Source organism: Scleropages formosus, chromosome 24 (assembly GCF_900964775.1).
Source record: "Scleropages formosus chromosome 24, fSclFor1.1, whole genome shotgun sequence".
NCBI lineage: Eukaryota > Metazoa > Chordata > Actinopteri > Osteoglossiformes > Osteoglossidae > Scleropages > Scleropages formosus.
In genome coordinates, this window is record NC_041829.1 from 21,309,499 (window position 1) to 21,330,019 (window position 20,521).

Sequence of the window (20,521 nt, forward strand, 5' to 3'; positions counted from 1 at the left end):
AAGTATGTTCACGCATACAAGGAATTTATCTTGGCGGCAGAAACTTCCACTTGTAAAAAGTGTCCATTAAGAAAAGGCCTCAGAATGAACTGCGCTGTATTATCATTTCTAGTAACGTGTCTGCATCTCAGTCTCAGTCTCCGTCTCTCCTGCCGCTGCTGTTTTTGTCCACATCTGATCCACGTTTCTCTTCGGAGAAAATCGTCCGCTAAATGAATCCAGATTCCAGGTAAAAGCTGCCGTCTCGCGCTACTTTTACCTCCCCGAAAGAGACGTTCTCTCGCTTCGCGCGCGCCCACGTTTCTTTCAGACACGGGTTCGAACGGCGTGCGCATGGCGCCTGTGACGTAATGCCAGTGTCCGCGTGGAGTCGCCGAGACAAAGTAGCGACACGGCGCGCGTGGAACATTTTCCTTCCTCACGATTCTGCGCGCGGGGGGGGGCGACGTGGCGCTTTGCGCGTGGAGCCCGAGGTGGTGACGAGGGTTACGTTTCGAGAAACAAACAAATAAACAAGAACAACAACTTTGGCTTCGGCCGGGTTATTAATCATGGCACGTGCACTGCAGCTGCACCCGCTGCTCCAACGTGCGCGAATGAATGAAGTGACTCGTAACCGGACGTGACCGTGTTTTCCGCGCGCGCTGCGGTCGCGGTCTGGCGGCGTCCTTGGTGACGCTAAAAAAAGAAAGAAACTTGGGAGAGGAAGACATTTAATCGAGTCTGTGTGTGTGTGTGTGTGTGTGGGAGACGGAGGGAGGGAGAGAGAGAGAGAGAGAGAAAGAGACGCGCACACTGCGGGGGGGGGGGCAGTTTAAATAAGACAGAAGAGAGGCGCAGATGCGAACGGCCGTTCGGGCTCTGCAGACACACACACGCACACACATACGCACACACACGCACACACACGCACACCGGATGATGAGACAACCGCCGAGCGACCGTCAGCGCTGTACGGCTCGGCAGCCCACTGCAGCGCGAGGACACCCACTTTACCGTGGTACCGCGAGAGCGAGGGGGCAGTAGGGGGCACGGCGCGATGGTGGTGCCCCCCCTTGTTCCGCGCGCTCCTCCTCGCACCTGCGACTAGACGCGCCCACGCCACGGCACGGAGGAGCTGGCGATCCGACGCGGGCGGATGTGCGGGACCCCCGCGCTGGAGGACACGGACGGTGGAGCCGCCGCTCGGCACCCTCAGCTCCCCCCCCCATGGCGCTCGTGATGGAACCCGTGAGCAAGTGGACCCCGGGACAGGTGGTGGACTGGATGAAAGGTACGGGCTCGTGACGTCTCGTGCGTGCGCGAGGGAGCAGTTAACGGTTAATTCGCGGTCCTGCACTTGTCTTGTCAGATCCCCCCCCCCCCCCCCCCCCACGAGTGGCAGTGGCTCCGCCGGGGGGACCGAGGAGCGGACGATCCGATCGGGATTATTTCCCACAGCGCTTTTATAACACGTGCGTCACACATGTGTATTTAGAGGAGCGCGCATCCCAGCATCGCCACCGCCCCCCGACCCCCCCCCCCCCCGCCGCAGGTGAGGATCGCACCTCCTTAGTCTGAGTGCCGCCGTAGAGTCCAGAGGAAGAAATTAAACCTCCACTCGGACGACGTGATATTCCTCCGTCATCGTGTGGTGAATCAGTGAAAGTCCGCCTGGCTCGTGGCTGAGACGCTGAGACGCGAGACACTGTGACACTGAGTGTGACACTGAGATGCAAGACAGTGTGACACTGAGACATGAGACACTGTGACAGTGTGACACTGAGATGCAAGACAGTGTGACACTGAGACATGAGACACTGTGACACCGAGACACTGAGATGCAAGACAGTGTGACACTGAGACACTGTGACATTGTGACACTGAGACATGAGACGCTGTGACAGTGTGACACCGAGACACTGTGACACTGAGATGCAAGACAGTGTGACACTGAGACACTGATAGTGTGACACTGAGACATGAGACACTGTGACAGTGTGACACTGAGATGCAAGACAGTGTGACACCGAGATACGAAACACTGTGACACTGACACACCGAGACACGAGACACTGTGACGCTGAGACACCCGTAGCGCGCTGTGCTGCGCGCGGACGCCCCGTCACCGATACCCGACTCGACACGTGCGGCATCCGCACGTTCACCGGGGGGGCGGGGGTGTAGTCGGGGGGGGCATGTTCAGGTTGCCCTCCGCGATTCGAAGTTTCCAGGGTGCCGTGGCGTGGTACCCTCGCCTATCAAGGTACTTTTACCCTGCTGTAGGGAGGGGGAAATCACGATGGTAAAGTTGGTGACGTAAGAGGCTCAGTTGCCAAAACGAAGAGCAGTAAGCGCCAAGTCTCGAGCTGTGGGTGCGCGAACAGCGGCGTGGAGAGAACGCAGCTCCCACGTGACGTGTACGGGAGAGCGGCGCGAGCCTGCGCGTGGGAGCTGCGCGCGGAACCGGGCAACTTCTCCTCTGATAACGAAGTTACCTGAGTAGCGCAACTACACCGTGGCGCCTTTCGCGTAACATCTGTGCATGGAACCGTTGACGTGCCAACGCCTAATGTAAATGCGAGCTCTGCGCGATGGAACCTGCGCTCCACTATGGAGACTTTGCCACGTTCGGCTCCACCGATGGGTCGGTCGTGTGGCTCTCGCTCGCTGACATCAATCAGGGCTGAATGGGCTCCGGTCCCTAGAGCAGAGGTCAAGCGGTCAGCAGTTTGCTGGAGCTGCAAAGGCTTCTGGGAACAGGAGCTTTGCACCGTTCTGGTCGGGTCCACATCTCGTCCAGACCACAGTTCTGTGTGCGTGTTCTAGCGGTGAGCTGCTTCTTCCTCTTGCCTTTCAGAAGTGTTCCGGGTGCGGTCAGTGTGCACAGGGCCCAGCGTTCCGGGTGCGGTCAGTGTGGACAGCGAGCTACTGCACGGCTTCTTAAGTTCTGGATCTTTCTGGAAGCTGTTTGCTCACGGTGGCCTGGACTGTAGATCTGCCTGCAAACACATGTGTTTCATAACTGATTCACTTGTGTGCAGCAGGTACATCGTCACTCTCAGCCTCTCTCCGTCTCTCTGTCTCTTTGTCTCTCTCACACACACACACACACACACACACACACACACAGAGCTCCATGTGGCAGCGCAGAGCACTGAACACAGGATCCCAGTGCTTTCGGAGCCCGGGGGAGCAGCTCCAGTCTTTCTCTGTGGCTCCGGCTTCCTGTCGTTCTTGGCGACTGACCGAAGCTGTTGTCCTCATTGCAGCGGCCAAGAGGCGCAGCGAGAACTTCTAACCCACGGACCGAGGCTGCTGCAGTCCAGCAGCGCGAGCGGGGGACGAGGGGACGAGGGGGACGCGGGGGTGGGCTGGTGGTGGTGGTGGTGGTGGTGGTGGTGGTGGGGGGGGGGGAGAGAGTGGGCGGGTGACTCAGACTTGCTGCACTCAAATGCTCAACTCGGCCTGGACGCTGGTTCTGCGCTTCAGCAATAGTCCAACCTGGACACTTTCTGGTTTCGAAGAGAACGGCAGCCTGCAGAAGGTTTAATGTCCACGTACAGAGGACGTGGACACGGGGACGGGTCCATGTCCCGCTGAACCCTGGGTTCAGCCGTCCTGGGTCAACGTGACCCGTCCGAGGAGAGACGCAAGTCGCACATAGTGGATCAACATCCCGTCCTTCTGACCTCCTGTTTGTGTCTTTAGTGTGCTGGTGTGTTCAGTGTCCGTGGGTGTGTTTAGAGTCTGTAAAGTGTCTTCGTTTTATATGTACATGAACACACACACACACACACACACACGCAGATTGGGTCCCTGGGTTCCCTTCTTGTCTCTTACCTGCTGTTCGCCCAAGTACAGATGAAGTGTATGTGGGGGACAGGGGCAGGGGAGGAGGGGGGGTATCTTCTGAGAAGCAGAATTACTGTAAAAGCTGTTAGAAATACTGTCGGGAGGCCGTTTGCTACCGAACTCTGGCAAAGAGAATTTCTGAGTGTTATATCATATATATCTTGAGTTAACACACAGTGTAGGCAAGTTTCGTAAGAAGAAATACATTTTAAAATGCAGTTTTGTCCTGTGATCTCAGAAGGGAAGTAAAGGCAGCCTGCAGTGTGAGGGTGGCAGCTAACATGCTTATGGAGTGTGTGTGTGTGGGTGGTTCACTCTAGCTGTGCGGTGTGTGTGTGTGTGTGTGTGTGTGTGTGTGTGTGTGTTGGTGTGTTCCTCTTGACTGCAGTCTTTCCTGCTGATTAAGCCCCGCTGGAGCAGCACCGCAGTGTGTCTATGGGACGTGTGTGTATCAGGGTATCTGGGGCGATGCATCTGTGTTCCGCAGTCTGTCAGCGTAATGTGTGGCAACGTGGTCCTAATAAAACCTGACGAATGTGTGTGCGGGAGAAGCTGTGTGTGTGGGGTGGGGTTGTCCTGTCTCCCGGGACAGGGCCGGCGCTCCGTCTCCGTCTCCACGCCTGGTGGTCTGCAGGCACTGGGTGGCGGTTTGGTGTGTGTCTCGTTGTGGGCGGCGCCCTGCTCTGGGCCGTTGTGGGGGTGCTGTGCACCGGAAGGGGGTCAAATTCAGCGTCGCAGATTACAGCCAAAGAATATTGGGACTATATAAGTGTGTTCTCTAACCGCACGCTGACCGCACGCTGACCGCGTCTGTAAGTGCAGGGTACTGAGTGTGGGGGGGTCTTCTCTCAGTGTGTCATGGTCTCAGTGAGGCTGGTGCTCTTTTTCTGGAGGCACATATTGTTATTTATTCATCCAGCTGATGTACAGTGTGAGGTACAGTAGGTGCACCACGTTACTTTTACCACGTTACATGTCCATTCTTAGAGCTGGCTCAGTTTTCCTGGAGCAATTCAGAGTATTTACCTTGCTCAAGGGTGTTAGAGCAGAAGCTGAGATTCGAGGGGGGGCGTCCGTGAAAGATGCCCCTGTGGGATCTTTGGCAGTCGGCAAGAATTACGGAAACATAACGCGCAATAATTCACGAGGCCGTTTCCACTGAATCCGAAGCCCGGATTCAAATGACGGTCATGTTCGGGATGCAAATTCCATACGTGAAAGCGGCAGGACGGTCCAAGTGATGCGATGAAACGCTGAAATCGATAACCCCGATGCAGGGTTGCAGTTGTCCGGAGCCGATCCCAGAGGCATCGGGGCGCGTGAGGGGTTCGGACAGCGGTCCGTCGCACGGTGGCGTTCGGATCAACATAAGCCAAGCGCGTTAACCATGTGACTGAGTGATGAGGTAACGTGTGCGTTTATAGTGCACAGGTGTCCCGATTTTTTCAGCATCTCCAGACCATGTTGCTTCGCTTTGAGGTCCACATGAACATTTCATCCTCCGCCACGGGAACGGCGTCTCAAGGGCTCTTACTGAGCGCGCTCAGCTCAGCTTGGAGCTCAACAGAAGCACCGCCGCAGCACGTTTATTCCCCGCCGCCCGAACTGTCTCGGTTTGCGACACGAAACTGGGACGATGTGTTGTTTGGAACTCCTTGGGCCCCGACGCAGCGACACTATGACTGCCGGTAGACCGCTCGCCCCAGGAGAGGCGCCGCGCGTCCCTCGCACCTCTCGGCGGGGTGAGGCGGGGCCGTGCTTTGTCCGACTGTCCGAAAAGGACGCCTGGGACAGGGACACGCTTGCAGGGGGTGCAGGAGCCCTTGGGCTGAGCTTAGCGGTCAGGTCTCCTCTCGTGCGCAAAGAGTCTCGTCGGGGTCGCAGGTAAATTGTGCAGTGCACCTCTTTGTTCCTCAGGTGCTCCTCAGGCACCAGAGGAGATATCGCCGTCCTGGCGCACGGTCACCTCATCCAGCTCGCTGTCTGCACCGTCCGGCAGAATGTCGCAGAGCGGAGTCCGGCCTCACGTCCGCGCTGCAGTAGCCGATCCCGAGGCAAGGCGCTCGGTCACCGGAAAACTGTCAGTGGATCAATAAGGTACATTTACCACAGTAGCTTTGCTAGAGCACCGATGTCCCGCAGGAGCTGAAGGTCAGAGAGCATCCGGGACATGCGCTGTCCTTCGTCTCTCTTTGGTAACAGTCGCTCGCGTTGGTCCCTGCCGTAAATGGCAAAGAGCGGCGCGGTTCGGGAGCTCGGCGCTGTACGGGGTTTCCTCGCCGGGTCTTCGCCGGGAAGGTGCTGCTCATCTTTGGCAGGATGGAGATGCTTTTTTCTTTTAGAGCTGAAGATCATTTTCTTGTCGTGTGTGTGTGCTTTGCAAGTAGGGCGGCCTGCTGGAACCCCCCGGAAGCAGAGCCTGGGCGAGAGCGTCGTTCCGTGGGGCGCTGCCATGCTGCGGCTCTCCATCTTGCCTGAGGCTCGTTTGCGCTGTCAGCCAAAGAGGCGCCGAAGTGCCGCTTCTCTTCGTTTCTGCGGCGCGGTGACGGGTGATGGGCACGGAACCGGCGATGAGAGCTCAGTGAGGCGGGTGGCCCAACGTTCCTGCTCACGGTGGCACACGGAGGTGGCGCCGAGGGTCCGTGGCTCCCGGTGCTCGGAGACGGGAGGGGAAGAGGAAGAGGAAGGACGGAGGGAGCCCCGCTGACGTAGTCGTCGTGAACGAGTTGTACCGCAAGTGCTTGGTGAAAACTGGTAAACACAACCGTTTCACTGCTGCACCATGGGAAGGAAAACAAGTCGTGTCTCCGCTCATTCTGCCCTCCGTCAGTCTTCCTCCAGCTTCTCGCAGGTTTCAAAACAGCGCTTACCCAGTTCTCGTCGCTCCGAAGCAGCCCATGTTCGCGCTGTGAGCCGCCTGCTTCTTTTCTTTCTTCAAGCTGCAGGCGTCATTGGGCAGCACAACACGCTCGAATGATGGCATTGTCGGCCCGGTGTCGGCCCGGTGTCGGCCCGGTGTCCGTCCGGTGTCGGTCCTGTGTCGGCCTGGTGTCGGTCCCATGTGGGCCTGGTGTCGGCCCGGTGTCGGTCCGGTGTCGGCCCGCTGCCTCCTGCAGTCCTCTAGGCGCCTCCTTCACTGCAGGTGTCCTTAAGAGCAGCGAGGGGGAGAGAGCCGTGGCCAGCCAACCCCCCAGGGCGAGCGTGGACCAGTGTGCTCTCGGGACCTTCTCGCTCCAGATGGCCGGTGAAGCACAGCGCGCCTCGGTCCTTGGAACCCGGGTCTTGCTCCAGGGTCCATAGAAATGTCCCGAGGGGATTTTTCTGAAGCTCCAGGCCATGACATTTGCGGTCGCGCACTTAAACCCCACTCCGTCCTACTAGCGTATTACCTTCAAGGAAGGTTACTTGCACTGCGTGGCTTAGCCGACACCGCTGTCTGCGGCGACCGACGGCGTCTCGTCCGATCAATAAGCACCGAGTAACTATTAGCCCTTCGTACAGCGGGGTGGTGTAACCAGAGCAGTTGAGGGTAAGTACCTTGTTCAAGGCTCTTAGAACAGCAGTGGGAGCAAAGTAGAGACCAGGAACCTTCGGAGGTGCCACCGCACTCCATCCTAACTCCGCCCCTAAGACTGCCCTTCATTTCCGAGCTCTTGCGCATAGCGGGCAAACCGGGATCGTTACTGGGAATGGGCTTTGAACCCATCTCCGCTGGAAATAAACACGTTGCATTCACATCTATTCCTTGGAGGGTCGCTTTTCTCCAAAGCAGCGGACAGCTCGGAGAAAATAAAAGAGCATCATGTGGACAGACGGAGGGACCCCGGCGCCACATTCATGCGCCATGCCTCTTTAGTAGGGGCGAGTTGTGTCTTTTTTAACAATTACGAGTGAAGGTTGCCAGAGCAGAGAGGAGAACATGGAGAAATTGCTCTGAAAGAGGTCTTTTAAGACTCTTTGAAATGTACGGAGGGATTCAGCAGTTCTGAGTGACAGAGGTCTGTTTGGGGTGTAGCGCGTGGTCAGGTCCCGCGTCCCGTGTAGCGGCGCAGATCCGCCGATGGTCTTGTGGGCCGTAACCAAAGCAAAGCAGCACAAGCCCAACACTTGAAGCGCTCGCCCATCTCATTTTACCTTTGCACCGCTAAAATTACCCAGCTGTATAATGAGGGAAAATATTTTGAGTCATGTTGGACCAAGGGAGGGGTGCGGTGGCGCAGTGGGTTGGACCACAGTCCTGCTCTCCGGTGGGTCTGGGGTTCGGGTCCCGCTTGGGGTGCCTTATATTGGACTGACGTCCCGTCCTGGGTGTGTCCCCTCCCCCTCCGGCCTTACGCCCTGTGTTGCCGGGTTAGGCTCCGGTTCCCCGCGACCCCGTATGGGACGAGCGGTTCTGAAAATGTGTGTGTGTGTGTGGACCAAGGGACAAATTAACAAGAAAGTTATAATTACAGCAAATGACTTTGTTTACAAGCTATTTAGCTGTATTCTGACATGAAAAGACATCTGGTGTTAAAATGCACTAATAAGATGCAAAGAGAGGTGTGTTGAGCAGAAAAACAGAGTAAAGTACCGTGCCTGGTGTGAAGGTGACAGAAGCGCCGTGGCTTCGGACCCGTTGCGGTGAACTCGTCCGCAGGAGTCCTTGGTACTGTCCGGGCGTCCGCCGGGGATTCGCCGTGTGGCCAAGTGCAGTGGAGGTGTAACGTGGTATGTGTGCAGAAGCTCAGGGGGTATGTTACCGTGATGTTGAGTTTGTGCACGTAACACACACACACACACACGCAGACTGGCAGGGCAGTGTGGGTGTGCGCTTTGCTCTCGCTGACTTTTCCCTTCTCTAGATGCACGAACAAGCGTGTTGATGTGCCGTCCGTGGGAGGCGAGGCGGTGAGTCAGCGCTGAGTCACAGCGAACCGCCCGCCATACATTTACTGAGCCCGGTATAGATCCTGATCCGCGGTGCTGCCGGGGACACGGGTGCCCCGAGCGACGAGTCTCTTCGGACACACCCGCGCTCCCGGAGCCAGAGTGGGGGGCGACGACGTGCCGCCGTTTTGTGCCCTGGGATTCTCCTCACGGTCGGGTTTTTCGGCGTGAGCGTCATGACCGCAGCGCCCGGCGGGGCCTCGTTCACGTGTGGCTGGATGCGTGTCCTTAGCGGCACGGTAGCGGTGCTCGTGCCCCGCGGCGAGGACATCTCGGTGGCCCTGTGCCCTCGGTGACGTCGCAGAGGAAGGAGCCGATGCGACGGAGTCGCTCGCCGCAGCCGCCTCCGTCGCGCCTCTTCGCGGCGTCACGGTCCTCGGCTTCTGTAAAACTCTGCGGCCGAGCTGTCGGTTTCGCACGGCCTCATATCGCCTCCCTACCTCCCTTTCAACGTGGTGTACCCCGGTTACCAGCGCCGAGAGCTCGTGCACCACACCTCTCCTGCCACTTGGATCAGGTGTGCTTGTGAGTGGGGGGTGGGGCGAGACAAGATGGCAGAAGCGCGCGTGGTGCACACACGCACGCACGCGCACGCACGCACACACGGACAGGCCCAAGACATACAGAGAAACACAGGCGGATGGAAACTGTGCGGGAGCCTCGGAACTGCTGACGCCCAGGAGGCTCCTCTCGCCGCCCTTTGTCCAGCCTTTCCGGAGCTTTCCTTTCGCTGCAGGAAGAGCCGAGGCAGCACCCGATCCCCGGCGGGCGCCGCGGGCCGCTGGAGGAGCTCCGGCCCACGTCGGCGTTTTCGGTCCCTCCCCTCGCGTCTTCCCTCCCCGACCGCCGGACGGCGGCGCCGTTCTTCGGCCGAACGCGTGGAGCCGCACCGTAGGAAGCAGAAGAAACGTAAATCACACGTCTCATTTCACGGGTGTCACTCAAACTGGGATGAGAGGATGATGTGGGTGGACGTTCTCCTTCCTCTCTGTATGAGCTGCGTGTGCCGCCCTGTGACTGGCTTTTTTCTCTGTGTGTGTGTGTGTGTGTGTGTGTGTGTGTGAACATGACCAACGGCTCTATCTGGATGCAAGCCGATCTAAGCCAACGACAGTAGATACAGGTCAATTCAGCCCCCCTCAATAAATGCGTGTCTCTGGGTCCGCGTTTAGACGCACGGCGTTTGGACGCGCGCGCACGCACTCGCGCACGTATATATACACATCTGTTCGGGCAGCATTAGTGGGTCGGTGTCTGCGTCCACCGGCACTGCGCTCATGGTCCGGCGTGGAGCGCTGACTGAGGCGGGTGCATCACACGCACGAAAACACACCGATCTCTTTGAAGGGCTTCATTTTGATTTCGTTGTGTCACCAGTAAGCAAAATGCGCGAATAATGCCGGAATCCGAAGTGTAGTTGTGTTTGGCTGCTCTCTGTGCGGAGCAGCGGTGGCCGTGTGGGCGTCGCGCTCCTGGGGGGGTGCGGCTCTTGGCCTTATTTATTTATTCATTTATTCTGCGCCGTCGAGCTCACGAAACGCCACTTCACCGGGAACCGCGACGCCGCGTCCCCATGGCGACGGAAGCGATGCGTCGGCCCGGCGGGTCACTGACTGCGCTCACCAGGGACGGCTGTGGGGGGGGGGGAGGGGGGCGGCGGCCCTCGCGACCCGCGCCCGTCCGCTCGTCCCCTCAAATGGACACTAAGCCATCAGCTCGGCCGAAAAGTCCGCGTTGACGTCCATCCTCATCTTGTGCTCGTGCTCTGCCTCCCGTCCACGTGTTTGTCGCTCGTCTCAGTACGTATCTCTCCCTGCGTCTGTGTGCGTGTGTGTGTTCTGTACCTCCTCGTGCACGGTACGTATGGTACGTATTCCAGCCCTTCTTCTTTTGCACCCCCCATACCTGCGATATTTCAGCCCGACTCGCCGTGGATATGAACCGTGCCCTCCGTCTCTACGTGTCTGTCTCTGAGCCCTTCCTCAGGTGGACGCCGTGCTCGTGTCCCTTCCTACATCCGTGTTTCTCGCCTCCTTGCGTACCTCCTCCTTCTCACGCGTGCTCAAAGCGTCGGCCAAAGGTGCGAGTGCACTTGCTGGAAACCGGTGTTTTCTCTGAGGAACTTGGCCGACAGGGGTCATCAGGAGGTCACTTGACACCTCCTCCCAGCTCTGTTGCTGCAGACCCCAAGGATGCAGGACACTTGGTTGTTGCTCTGCACCGTCTACTCTGTCCAGGCTGCCCGTGTGTACTCAAACTTTTGACTGATATTGTATGTCTCATCCTATCGCTCCTTTTCTGCACGTCTCCCAGTCTTGTCTCTCTGTCCTCCTGTCCCACGTGTGTGTGTGTGTGTGTGTGTGTGTGTCTGCTCTCCTCCAGTCTTCTCATCCAGCAGTAAACTGGGGGCCGACTATCCTGCTTTACCGTGGTGATGATCAGCTCTGTCCCTCTGCTCTGCCGAACTGGGGGAGCGTTGATGAGCTGGAGCCCTTGGCAGGTGGGGGCCACGTGGAGGGCAGTTGGCTCTTTTTTACTCTCCTTGTCCTCACGAGGGTGTAAAGGGTGGCAGAACTAGTTGCTGAAGAGCGTGGAGCGTGGCGAGGAGTGAAAACAGTGTAATCGGAGTGAATTGTTTCGCTGTCGTGCCTGTTAGTGAGGTTTCGTTAGGGTTCGTTAAAAGGCTTCAAGGTCCAACTGGAAGTGCTGAAGTGATGTGGGGTCCACAGGTGCTGACTGGGTGACCATTAAAAGGTTGAGTAAGCACTCCTGTTTACTGTACTTATTCATATTTCTTTATTTATTGACTTGAGGGTGGCGTGGCGGCGCGGCGGAGCGGCGGAGCGGCGGCGCGGCGGGTTCGAACCCTGCTTAGGTTGCCTTGCGAGGGACTGGCGTCCCGTCCCGGGAGTCCCGTCCTCCGTCGTGCCCCGTGTTGCTGGGTTAGGCTCCGGCTCGCTGTGACGCCACGCGGGGCGAGCGGTTGTTGACGATGGAATCTATTCACTTATTGTTTCAAATCTCAGTCAGTGCTAAAGTGTCTAAAAGACCCAAAACAAGAGACAACTAAAATGAAAGAGCTTCAAAAACACATCGCAACAACAATAAAAATTAAATCCATAAACTTGCAAACGACCATTTAGCACACAAGGCTGCGGGTGCCCTGTGACTCTGGAGGGGGGGTGGGGGGTTGCCCTGCAACTGCCCCCGATTGTCCTGTAACTGCGGGGGCGTCGCACTCACACCACACCATACCCCCCCCCCCCCCCCCCCTCGTCCCCAGGCCTCGACGACTGCCTCCAGCAGTACATCAAGAACTTTGAGAGGGAGCGGATCGGTGGCGAGCAGCTGCTGCGCATCACCCACCAGGAGCTGGAGGACCTGGGCGTGTCTCGAATCGGACACCAGGAGCTCATCCTGGAGGCCGTGGACCTCCTCTGCGCGCTGGTGAGTCCCAGCTGCGGGTCGCGGGAGGGTCCCATCGCAGCCCAGAGCGATCATCGTACCCGTTAGCCGGGGCTCCGAGGTGGCGCTGCGTGTCTCCGCCGCTCTGCTCTCGGTCACTGAGGATTCTCACACGTTGTCACAAGCGTTGATGCATACCTGTGGTCTCCATGACAACAGCACGTGTGCGTGTGTGTGTGTGTGTGTGTGTGTGTGTGTGTGTGTGTGTGTGTGTGTCACCCAGCATCTGCCTCGTGTTGGCGTTCTGGTATCGCAGCGAAAGGGGCTCACGCTGCGCAGTGTGTGTGAAGCCCCGCCGATGACACGGACACCGTGCAGCACATCACACAATGTTCTCCGCTGCTGTGTCGCATGCGCCTGTGGTACCGTGGTACTCCCACACAGAACACTGTACAATTTATGAAGTACACATTCAAGGTGCACAAAGCAGTCAAGTATAGATGGTGCCTCCTGTTGCCATGGCGCTGCATGGTGTGTGTCGCCTCCAGCTGTGAATGATGGGCTTCGGTGTGTTCTGCTGCTGCTGTCTAGAAGAGCATTGTGTGTGTGTGTGTGTGTGTGTGTGTGTGTCAGAGAGAGAATCGGTGTGTTCAGATATCACCGTTTCTGCCTTGAAAAAATTTGCCCTTAATCTATTTATGTAATTCATTGGTCATATTTATTTTGAAATCATTCTACACATAGAAGTATTGTACCATGTTATCGCGTACGGGTTACCGTACATTTACGCACCTGTTGTGTATGTTGTGTAACGCGTCCGTTTTGAGTAATAACTAGCGTACAGTGTTTGTTTTGCGGGTACTGTACTCACAGCGGGTGGGGGGGCACATGGACCCGTGCTTGCGATGTCCTCACTGGCCGCTCCGATGCCATCTCCCTGTCCACAATGCGGCTCTTCGCACTCTTGCGCTCTTTCAGAACTACGGGCTGGAGACAGAGAACCTAAAAACGCTGTCCCATAAGCTCAACGCCTCGGCGAAGAACCTGCAGAACTTCATCACGGGTCGGCGCCGGAGCGGGCACTACGATGGGCGCACGGCGCGCAAGCTGCCCAACGACTTCCTCACGTCTGTGGTGGACCTCATCGGGGCGGCCAAGAGTCTGCTGGCGTGGCTCGACAGGTTGGTTTTAGAAAACGCCGGAACGCCCGACGACCTGGAGCTCCCCACCCTCCGTACCGCGGTCCCGCCGTTCCGTTTCCGCTTTCGGGGCGTACCGATAGGTTCCGTACGTGTTTATCGAAGAATACACGCACGCGCGCTTGTTCACGTTGTTACACGCAAACACAAAACAAACGCGTTCACCTGCGCAAGTGGCCTTGACCTCCAGGGTCTGCAATGGACCTTTTCCATTTCGGCGCAAATACGGTCGAACGCTAGACGTGTCGTCGGTTCGTGGAGGACTGGGGAGTTCAGGGATTCGTCTTAGTCAACGAGTAAGAGGATGGGCTCTTAGAGTAACCCCAGTGTGGAGCGACACTGGTCTGGAGTAACCGCGGTATAAAGGGTCCCTGCGCCTCAAAGTGCTCCGGTGAAAGAGCGGAGATGTTTTCCGTGTTTTCGCTGGACCCCCAGGGACGGGACCGGACTCCTCCGTTTGACGGATGCATTTTAAATTTGATGAAGATGTGCAGAGATCACATTTCTGAGATTTACTGCGCTCTGCAGTAAAATGACCTTTTGTTTTGTCACCGGTCAGTGTCCCTTAAGGGGACAGCGTCTGTAGTCCAGCAGACCATATGTGCAGTGATCACTTTAGGAGATTTCCCGTAATTCCCAGAAATGACCTTCTAAGTCTAGCAGGAGCCCGTGAGTCGAAGGGTAAAGTGAGGACTTTGTTGAACGGTTTGTGGAGCCACAAAATCCACTGTAAACGTGGTAACTGTGAACAGCTTTACTGTATCGGCGGGGGACGTGGGACGTGGGACTTTTCCCAGCGGGTGTGGAGTGGCGGGGTTTGGGGGGAGCTATGTGTCGCGAAGGACGGTCGCCTGAACAGCGAACTTACTGCTTTACAGACCTGGTCGCTGTACCAGATACACACACACACACACACACACACACACACACACACACACACACACCGTTCTGAAGTTGAATCTTGACTGGAGCATCATCTCCGTAAGAACTCCAGGAGCCGCTCGGTGCCCTCGACCGACCCGCGTGGATGGAGTTAGGAGTTGGAGCGTATCGGCGGGGTGTCGAAGAGCTCCGGCTGTGTTGCCTTCGCCCGGGACCTCGTCTAGAATGTTCTGTCAGCCCTGTCACTGCACAGCTGCTCTCCTTCCACTCGTGAGCGCGCGCACCTCCGTGGCGCTCGGGAAGCGCGGCCTTAGCTTTTGACCGGACGCGCTCCTGCTCCCGGTGCGCTGTGCCAAGCGCTGCTGATTTAAGGGGGATTAAAGGCAGTCGTCGTTTCGGCAGAAGGGATTTTATCGTGATCTGCGCTTTCTTTATTTCCCTTCCCTCTTTACGTATTTCATTCCTGAAAATGGGGGGAGGGGGAGGGGGAGGGGGTGACTGCGTTAGGGTTAGGAAGCTCGATTCTTCTCAGCTCTGTCCCCTCCCATGGTTCGCAGTCACACTCAGTGACCTGTTACAGTCCGTTTCACATACTGTTCGGAGCTGTAAAAAACGACTCCAAATCTCTGCATCCACGTTTAGGGTTACGGTCGGGTTACGGTTAGGTTAGGTTAGGTTAGGTTAGGGTTAGGGTGACCTGCAGGCCCCTGTGAAAAGCTTTGCCACTGTGAAAGACACCCAAAGCCACCGTGTCTTGGGTGCACTGGGGGGACACGTCTAAGCGTCTTTGCTCAGGCACTTTCCGAAGCTGCCGTTGTTTGAGCTCGTTTACCGCGTTCCGAAAGTAAATGAAGCAGCGCTACATTTTACGCTATCCTGTTGTTCTCGTTCGATCCTGACCTGCTGATGTTGCGCTAGTATTGCTGCAGCACCAAGAGTTCTGCTGCAGGGGTGGGACCCTAGACACGCACGCCGTTGGTCCGCGTCGCTAGACCCGGTCGTACTCCGGGTGTCCTTCGCGGAGCCTTTAGCTCAGGGCTCATTCCGGAACCAGCTGGGATCTGTTGAGAGGTCTCGGGCTTGGATCCCACCCCGGAGCAGTGGATGAGCTGGCGGCACTAAGGATGTCAAATTAGGGCACGCAAGGCCTTTACATCTCTACGTACCACTCTGCTGACTGGGAGGCAAGAAATCTGGGTCTGTAGGGCGGAGCACGGAAAACACACACACACACACAAAAATAGAAACATGGAGACGCATTCTGAGGTGCGGCCACAAGTGTTCCTGATACGCTCTGCTTGCATGATCTCCTGAGAGTGTTTCGTGGTGAATCTGGGTCTCTAAAAGGACTCGGTCGTTCACACTGATGTCCTGTGGCCACAGTCTGCAGTAAGAATCGTCTAACGGTTCATTCCAGGTGCTACTTTTTCTTCAGGTCCCCCTTTGCTGCGGTGAGCGACTACTCTGTGACCAGGAACAATGTAATTCAGCTGTGTTTGGAGCTCACCACCATTGTACAGCAGGTAAGCTTCCTCATCGCCACGAACGGACAAGTGCCGCACTCGGGCGCCCTTCGCCTTGGAAGCGCCACGCCCAAGCAGGTACACGCAGGGCTCGTCACGCGCGAAGAGCTGTTACCGCGGTTACCGCGACACGGCTGCGCCCCTAGCTTTTCACACAGCTGGACCGCGATGGTGATGAGTTGCGGAGAGGGGTTGGGTGAGTCGTATGTGTGTTTCCAGGCCAGGGAGTTGGGTGATTAAAACGAGGCCAGTGGGGATTCCTCCTTTCCTCCTACTAATTTTACGGAACATCAAGTGCTCCAGAGTACATGGTGTGCTACCAGAAGTAGGTCACTTCAGGACTCAGTAGCGCTGACAGTGTAGAACGGTAGGGGACATGGTGTCTACAGAGTACGTACGGTCTTGTTCGGACGAGGGTCGTTTCTGTTAAAAGTTTGTTTAGGACGCGCTCCGTCCCTTCGGGAAGAGTTCGGTTCTCAGGTCTGGGAATGTGGACGTTCGTGGGAGGGTCCACCTGCAGCTCCACCAGCGGGATGGACCTGTACGAGCAGCGGGACGTAGGGTTCGGATCATCCTCTCATGCGGTTCGAAGCTGTGACGGGGAGCTTTGAGCCGCTGTCAGCGTGCTGTCAGCGTGTGACACGGGTGCCGCCTCGGGTGCGAGAGTCCAGGGGGAGTGCGGATCAGCCCCCCGAGGACTTAAGGAATGACCAGTAGCCCCTGCTGGTACCAACATCTGCTCTCCTCTCTCTCTTTCCGCCCAGGACTCGACGGTGTACGAGACTGAGAACAAGATCCTACACGTGGTAAGTTACCGGGCGCCGCTCGCATTTCCCCAGAGCAGGGGGGCCTCGGTCCCGTGATGTGGGACAGCGCTGGGGAGGGACGCAGGGGGCGATGAAAAGGAACGGCACAAAACTGTCAAAAGTCAATAGTAGATGAGGCCCAGTCTGCATGTGGCAACATGAGCTGTTTCCCAGCAGCCTCTCTGGCTGCCGTCACATCGAAGCGTCAGTCGGGTTCCAGCTGAGCTTCGGTTGTTGCAAAAAACGCGGGAGAGGTGAATCCTGATAACCTTCCTACGTATTTTTTTTAATAAGGTACACAACATTTACGTACAAGGCCAGAGTAGTGGCTGTGTGAAGGCTTATCTGGGGATGCTTCTGGAGTTACGGTGCGTGAACAGTTACACCGTAAATGAGCTGGAGAGCTCTTGGGCAAAGTGGATCTGGAAAAGGTGAGTTTTCAGACCCTTCTTGAATGTAGACAGACTTTCTGAAGTTCTGAGTGACAGTGGAAGGTCATTCCGCCACAACGGAGCCAGAACTGAGAACCTCCGTGCTTTACCTTTGGTGCGCGGGACCGCCAAGCGAGCAGAAGTAGATGAGCGAAGGGGTCTGGTTGGGGTGTACCGGTTGATTAGGTCTTGTAAACCACTGGGAGCAGTTCTGTTGATGCATTTGTAGGCAATAACCAGGGTCTTAAATTTGATCCGGGCAGCTATAGGAAGCCGGTGCAGAGAAACGAATTGAGGAGGTACGTGCGAATGCTTCGGCAAGTCAAACGCAACTCATGCAGCAGCAGCGTTCTGTATCAGCTGTAGAGGTTCGATGGCAGTAGCAGAAAAGCCACACAGCAGAGAGAGTTGCAGTATCCAAATGGGACGTCACCATGGCCTGGACAAGTAGTTGGGCGGAGTCAGTAGTGAGGTAGGGACGGATCCTATGAATATTATGCAGGATGTATCTGCAGGACCGGGTTGTGGCTTCGATATGTTGAGAGAAAGACAGACTCGCATCACTCGTAACTCCCAGACTCTTAGCGAAGGAGCTGGGCGAAATGAGTGAGTTGTCCAGTTTGATCGATAGATCGTGACAGGAGGACAGGCCAGCTGGGAGGTGAAGAATCTCTGTTTTGGAGAGGTTGAGATGGAGACGGTGATCAGACATCCATGAAGAGATGTCCGACAGGCAGGCAGCAATGCGTGCGGAAATGTCTGATGCTCCAGGTGGAAAGAAGAGGAAGAGCTGGGAATCATCAGCGTAGCAGTGGTATTTGAATCCACGGGAGGCTATGGCCGGGCCGAGGGAGGAGGTGTAGATGGAGAAGAGAAGAGGACCCAGTACCCAGCCTTGTGGGACACCGATTGAGAGAGGCAGAGGAGAAGAATGAGAGCTCCCCCAGACCACTTGATAGGATCTGTCAGATAGGTAGGACTCAAACCATCTCAGTGCTGCTCCTTTGATCCCAAGCTGACTAAGAGAGGAGAGCAGAATCCGATGGTGGACGGTGTCGAATGCAGCAGGCAGATCGAGGAGGATGAGGACTGAGGAGAGGGAGGCAGCTCTAGCCCACTGGACAGCATCAGACGCCGCCAGGAGCGCTGTTTCCATGCAGTGACTAACTTTGAATCCAGACTGATACCCATTGAGGATATGGTTCCGGGTGAGGAATTCAAATAGTTGATCACCGTCTGCCCGCTCTACAGTTTTTGACAGAAAAGGGAGGTGGGAGACTGGTCTGTAGTTTTGGACTGAGTTAAGATCCAGAGAGGGTTTCTTTACCAGAGGTGAAATGAGAGCAGTTTTGAAGGCAGATGGGAAACAGCCAGAGGAGAGCAAGGAGTTGATGACTTTAGCGATGAAGGTGGAGAGTGGCGGGGAGATGTTCCGTAGGAGTGAGGATGGGATCGGATCAAGCGAGCAAGTGGTGGCTCTGTGTGATATCAGGAGGTCGGAGGGATAAAATGGCTGTGATTGAAGGACAGGTGTGGATGGGGCTATTGTTCCATGGGGGGATGCGTAAGAGTGGGATTATTGACTGATCGATGAATCGATCCAACATTTTATGCAGTATGGAAAACTATTTGCCCAGTGCAGGGTCACGGTGGACCAGAGAAAAGCCCAGAAGCAAAGGATGTGAGCAGGGCAGGGCAGTTATACACATGCATGTTCTTCCACACACACACACACACACACACACACACACACACACACACACAAATGGTACAGGCACTTTAGAGTCACCGGTTCATTTGAGGGGGGTGACACATCGCTGGACCGTGGGAGGAAACCTGAGCAGCTCTAGGAGACCCACACTAATACAGGTAGACCTGCTGAAGAGACGGTGCTCGGTAAAGGGATGCAGTTTGGCGGAGGAACACGGCTACAGACAAACCGTGCTGAAATGCTGGGTCAAGAGCTGTGCTGCACAAAGACAGGGAGGGGGACGCAGGGTGCGTGTCTCTTACAGTTGGCTGCGCGGGTCCTGTGTGTCACTCGGTGCCAGGACCACTTTGCTCGGCTGCGGTGACCTCTGTGCAGCCCTGGCAGTCGCCAAACCGCCAAGGGCTCTGCTTTCTGGACCTGAGCCACCGTGAGCTTCTGTCCAGGTCATTGGAGTCTTTGCCTTGCTACTCCACCCTGGCTGTCCCTTCAGCTGTGGGTGCCTTAGCCGTTTTCTCCAGACACATGGAAACTGAGGCCACGCTTGTGCAAGTTGTCTTTTAAATGTCTAATAGTTAAAAAGGTGCTGTGACCGCCGCATCCCCCGACGCCACTTAAAAACGGCAACGTATTGTTGCTGCAGCAGGGCGTTCTGTGGCGTCTCTGCCGGACGTACGATTTCCCTGCACGTGCAGCTTCATCGTGGAGGAGACCTTCCTGTCCCTCCGCTTGTCCCTCCGTCAAGTCCTGCTCGGTGCGGCTCTGGCAGCATTCGCACCGCGGAGCGTAGCTCATCGCTCGGTAAGGCCGCTTGTCGGTACGAGAGAGCCGCTGTAGCGTCCCAAAGCGGGGGGGTCCAACTCAGTGAAACTTGAAAGGTGCTGCGGGGAAACCGGGTGCGAGTGTGGAACGGGAAGCACTGCTAGTCACTGCGAAGAAATGCAGAGCCCAGAAATGTCGGTGCGTTTCATCTTCGTCTCTCACGGGTAACTCTATGTGCCGCATGTTCGTGGATCTAAAGGTGGAAGTCACAAGTTGCGTGTATGTGTGTGTCTGCGTGGCTCCTACTCCCTCTTTGCACCCTGACACTCTTCGTGTATCCAGCGTTTAGCATCTAAGCGTGACGTTCGGTACATTCCTCTCTCTCCGCAGTGTAAGACCTTGTCCGGAGTGTGCGACCACATCATCTCGCTGTCCTCCGACCCGGTGGCCTCACAGTCGGCTCACCTAGAGGTAGTTCAACTGTCAAACGTCAAGCCTGCAGAGGGACTGGTAAGACCTGGCTCGCAGCAAGCTGGTGTTGTTGCGTTGTTACCATGGCAACCTCACAGCCACATGCCGAGAATTTGAGAGAGGGAGCTCATTGGGCCGCTCTGAGCTCATTCTTGACAGTGAGATGCATTCTGGGATGTGTAATTCCTGAGGATGTGTCAGTGCCTCACAGAATTCAGGAAGAGACTCGGACTTCCCCTGCTGTACACTGTTTACTGTAATTAAACATAATTACTGCTTCAGATATTGCCTAAAATGCTGGGTGCAGCCTCTGGTATGTGTTGTGTGGGTACGCTGCCTTCTGTGTGTGTGTGTGTGTGTGTGTGTGTGTGTGTGTGTGTGTGTGTGTGTGTGTGTGAGAGAGTGAGCGAGAGAGAGAGGGTGTATTCACAAACCCCAGACGTTTTCTAAGTGTGCCACTTTACCCCACAGGGTATGTACATCAAGTCCACGTATGATGGGCTACATGTCATCACCGGAACAACCGAAGGAGTAAGCATCTGCTTTCGTCTACGTTAGATTACGCCGAGCA

At 56.4% G+C, this 20,521-nt stretch overlaps 1 protein-coding gene across 7 annotated transcripts in view; it reads left to right on the forward strand.

Annotated features, from left to right (window-relative positions):
• Nucleotides 1-444: 444 nt before the first annotated feature.
• Nucleotides 445-20,521, forward strand: part of LOC108939539 (connector enhancer of kinase suppressor of ras 2-like) — a 38,503-nt gene continuing 18,426 nt past the window's right edge. For 4 of the 7 annotated variants that reach the window (XM_029248711.1, XM_029248712.1, XM_029248707.1 and 1 more), the window contains exons 1-7: nt 445-1,273; nt 12,047-12,210; nt 13,147-13,349; nt 15,685-15,772; nt 16,537-16,578; nt 19,870-19,989; nt 20,422-20,481. In XM_029248711.1, coding sequence (XP_029104544.1) covers nt 1,210-1,273; nt 12,047-12,210; nt 13,147-13,349; nt 15,685-15,772; nt 16,537-16,578; nt 19,870-19,989; nt 20,422-20,481 — 741 coding nt within the window. In that variant the 5' untranslated portion in view covers nt 445-1,209. Of the gene's footprint in view, nt 1,274-12,046; nt 12,211-13,146; nt 13,350-15,666; nt 15,773-16,536; nt 16,579-19,869; nt 19,990-20,421; nt 20,482-20,521 lie in introns of all 7 variants that reach the window. The other 3 variants (XM_029248708.1, XM_029248706.1, XM_029248709.1) reach the window with 1 other exon arrangement.